At 48.3% G+C, this 2,817-nt stretch overlaps 1 protein-coding gene across 4 annotated transcripts in view; it reads right to left on the bottom strand.

The window, feature by feature from the left end:
* Xpo6 (exportin 6) overlaps positions 1–2,817 on the bottom strand; it is a 97,359-nt gene that overhangs the window by 639 nt on the left and 93,903 nt on the right. The window contains exons 22-23 of one of the 4 annotated variants that reach the window (XM_031388235.1): positions 2,486–2,815; positions 64–103 (exon numbers count right to left, since the gene is read on the bottom strand). In XM_031388235.1, coding sequence (XP_031244095.1) covers positions 64–103; positions 2,486–2,815 — 370 coding nt within the window. Of the gene's footprint in view, positions 104–2,485; positions 2,816–2,817 lie in introns of all 4 variants that reach the window. The other 3 variants (XM_031388234.1, XM_031388237.1, XM_031388238.1) reach the window with 3 other exon arrangements.

Genomic DNA, 2,817 nt, shown 5'->3' on the forward strand with positions numbered 1-2,817 from the left:
CCTAGAGCTTCACAGTGCCAGGGGGCAGGCTGTCATTGCAGAGTCGGTAGTAACGTAGATCATTTACCAGTCTGTGCACATTCTGGGTGAACGAGGGTAGGTCCTGAAAGGCAGGGGAAAGCTGAAGCCTGGTTCTTGAAATCCACCAGACCCTAATAGCCTAGGGCACCCATCTGCCAAACTCATGAGCTACCCCAAACCTGTGCTTTTGGCTCTATGCAAACAAACATTTAATATGATTCCAAGTCCCAAGCAAGGCACTGGTTGGGTTAGGGACACATGCAAAAATTCTTTTTCAGGGTTCCACAGGCCAGGCCCTGCTGTAAGCAATTCACGACTGTCTCACAGCCTGCAACACAGAACTTTGCAGGTTAGACAGGGAGAGAGAGAAGAGCTTCAGCACCAGCCTGGCTGCCTCTCCCCTTCCCAGAGGCCAACCTTTGATGGCTCACATCTGAGTCCTTCCTCATGAGTTCCACAAATCCCTATAAGTTACATGACATCTGAGCTGAAGAGCACACTGCCTAGCCACAGAGCTGCCCTGCAGGGAGCAGCAGCAATTGGGAAAACACCCAGATGTTGAAACTGCTCCACTGTTTCCCACACTGCTTAGTATGAAACATCAGAGCACCTGTTGTGCAGGCCTAGATGTGAAGAGTGTCAACACTATGTACACACTGTCACAGACATAACTGACAAACTGCCTTGGCTACCAAGGTGATCCCTGTGCAAAACTCAGCCACATCAAACAGCTCACACTACTTCTGCGTCTCCTACCATCTTCTGGAACTAAGCTCAAACCTGTCCCCATTGCCAGACACTGCCTGCCTTGCCTTAGCTGGCCTGGCCAGCACCTGTGTTGAACTTTCAAAGTGCCCTCAGATTGATCATGCTCTTTGGCCAGAACAGTCAGCTGGGATCCTGTTCCACTACCAGGAGCCCTTCTAATCCTAGGCCATCTACAACATGGAGAGAAGAGTTGCTCTTTAGAAGGTGGTTGGAAAAGCAAATACCAGGAACAGTGTGACCCAAAAATACATCACCCAGCCTGTCTCCTACAAAAGCATGCATGGAAGCAAGTGAATCAATGTACGGCCTCATGGGAAGTGATCCAGTCCATCCTGAAGAATAGCACAGGGCCTGATTGGTCAACTTTAATCCTAGCACTTGGGAGGCAGAGGCAGAAGAATCTCTACAAACTTGAGTCCAACCTGGTCAATACAGTAAGTTTCAGGCCAAAGTAAGACCCTATGTAGAGAGGGGGAAGGGGCAGAAAAGGGGTGGGTAGCACTTGCATGTAAGAGGCAGAGGGAGAAAGATCACAAACCAAGTTCAGCAAAGGCTACAAAGTGACCTCATCTCAGAATAATCAAACCAAACCAAGCCAAAAACTAACCAAGCAGCACGTTTTCAGTCAGCAGCTCCCAAACACCAAACCAGAACTCCCTCGGTGGAGCCAAGCACGCCTCTCCATTTTCAATACGAATCCTAGGAGTGACCAGATTTAGAACCCAATGTATTAACGAGGAAGTTGACCAATACCACTGCAAAAACAACCATGAGATATTAGGAACTGGTCTCTAGGAAACCAAGGAAAAACAACTCAAGTGGCTGAAAAGAGAGAACAAGACAGACTCCCAAAGAAAAGACAATTCTAAGACACACACACACATACACACACACAAAACACATGCCAAATGAGGGGGAGAAAGGCCAGAAACCTGCACTTAGAACAGTGCTCGAGCATAGAAATAAAGAGCACCGAGAGACCCAGAAGCAAGCACATTCTCAACTCCCAAAGAAGGGAACAAGGGGAGCGGTGCTTGTCTTTAAAAAAAAAAGTTTCCAAAAGAACTTGTTCAAAAGAAAGCCTAATGCACATAGATCAGGACGAGCTACGGCCACACAACAGAAAAAGAGCAGATACACAGCCTGACAGGGCAGCAATGACTCCAAGTGCAACCTGAGGGACTTCACCCCAGGGGGATCAGTGGCAGATCCCCCCACTGATCAATGTGGTCAACGTTATGAGGCTCCTTTAACAATTTGAGCTGTGCCAATGCTGGGCTGTGAAGAGCTACAGGAAAGTCCAGGGCAGCCAAGAAACAGGGCCACCTCGGGGACCCAAACTTGTATCAAAGCCTGCCTGAAAGCACAGAGGGGCAGCATGTTATCTTCTAGACCATTAAGAAATGAGTGTTGAGAAGGTGAGATATGAATAAAAGAGTCCTGACAATGTGTGGCCTGCTGAGGCCAGGACCTGGGGCCTCAGTAGCTGAGACAGAGAACATGTGAGCTACAGAAGCCAAGTCCCTGAGAAAGAGTGCACCCTCCATATCCAACCCCAGCAGCAAGTTACTGAAGTATTGATGACAACCTACTATTAGGGATAACCACGCCCAGACCCAGATGGGTCTCTCACTAAATGGCAGCAAGCTCAAGAGCCCACACATGTGTTCCCCATAGCCTGGCCTTTTCTCCTCACCCGATCCATCTTGAAATTCCGCCCCAGAACATTTTTCTGATTGGCATCCACACCATCACAGCTAGTCAGGAACTCTGGAAGAAAGGCTGCAAAGAAGCCATCAAAGTCGACAGAAGCCATGTTGTAAATGGCAATGCCGATCTCCTCCTGCAGAAGGTCATGAGACTTATGAACCAGGACCTGGAGCAGCACATTCACAAACTGGTACAGCATGGTGGTCCAGAAGATCTTTTTGTGGTATAGTTTCTGCTTCATGTTCAGAGTCTCCAAGTAGAAGAGATTTTGTTTGAACAGGTGGATATCAGGCTGAAGAAAGGACTGTCCAAAAGCCT

The sequence above is a fragment of the Mastomys coucha genome, unplaced genomic scaffold (genome assembly GCF_008632895.1).
Source record: "Mastomys coucha isolate ucsf_1 unplaced genomic scaffold, UCSF_Mcou_1 pScaffold21, whole genome shotgun sequence".
In the NCBI taxonomy this organism is placed as follows: domain Eukaryota; kingdom Metazoa; phylum Chordata; class Mammalia; order Rodentia; family Muridae; genus Mastomys; species Mastomys coucha.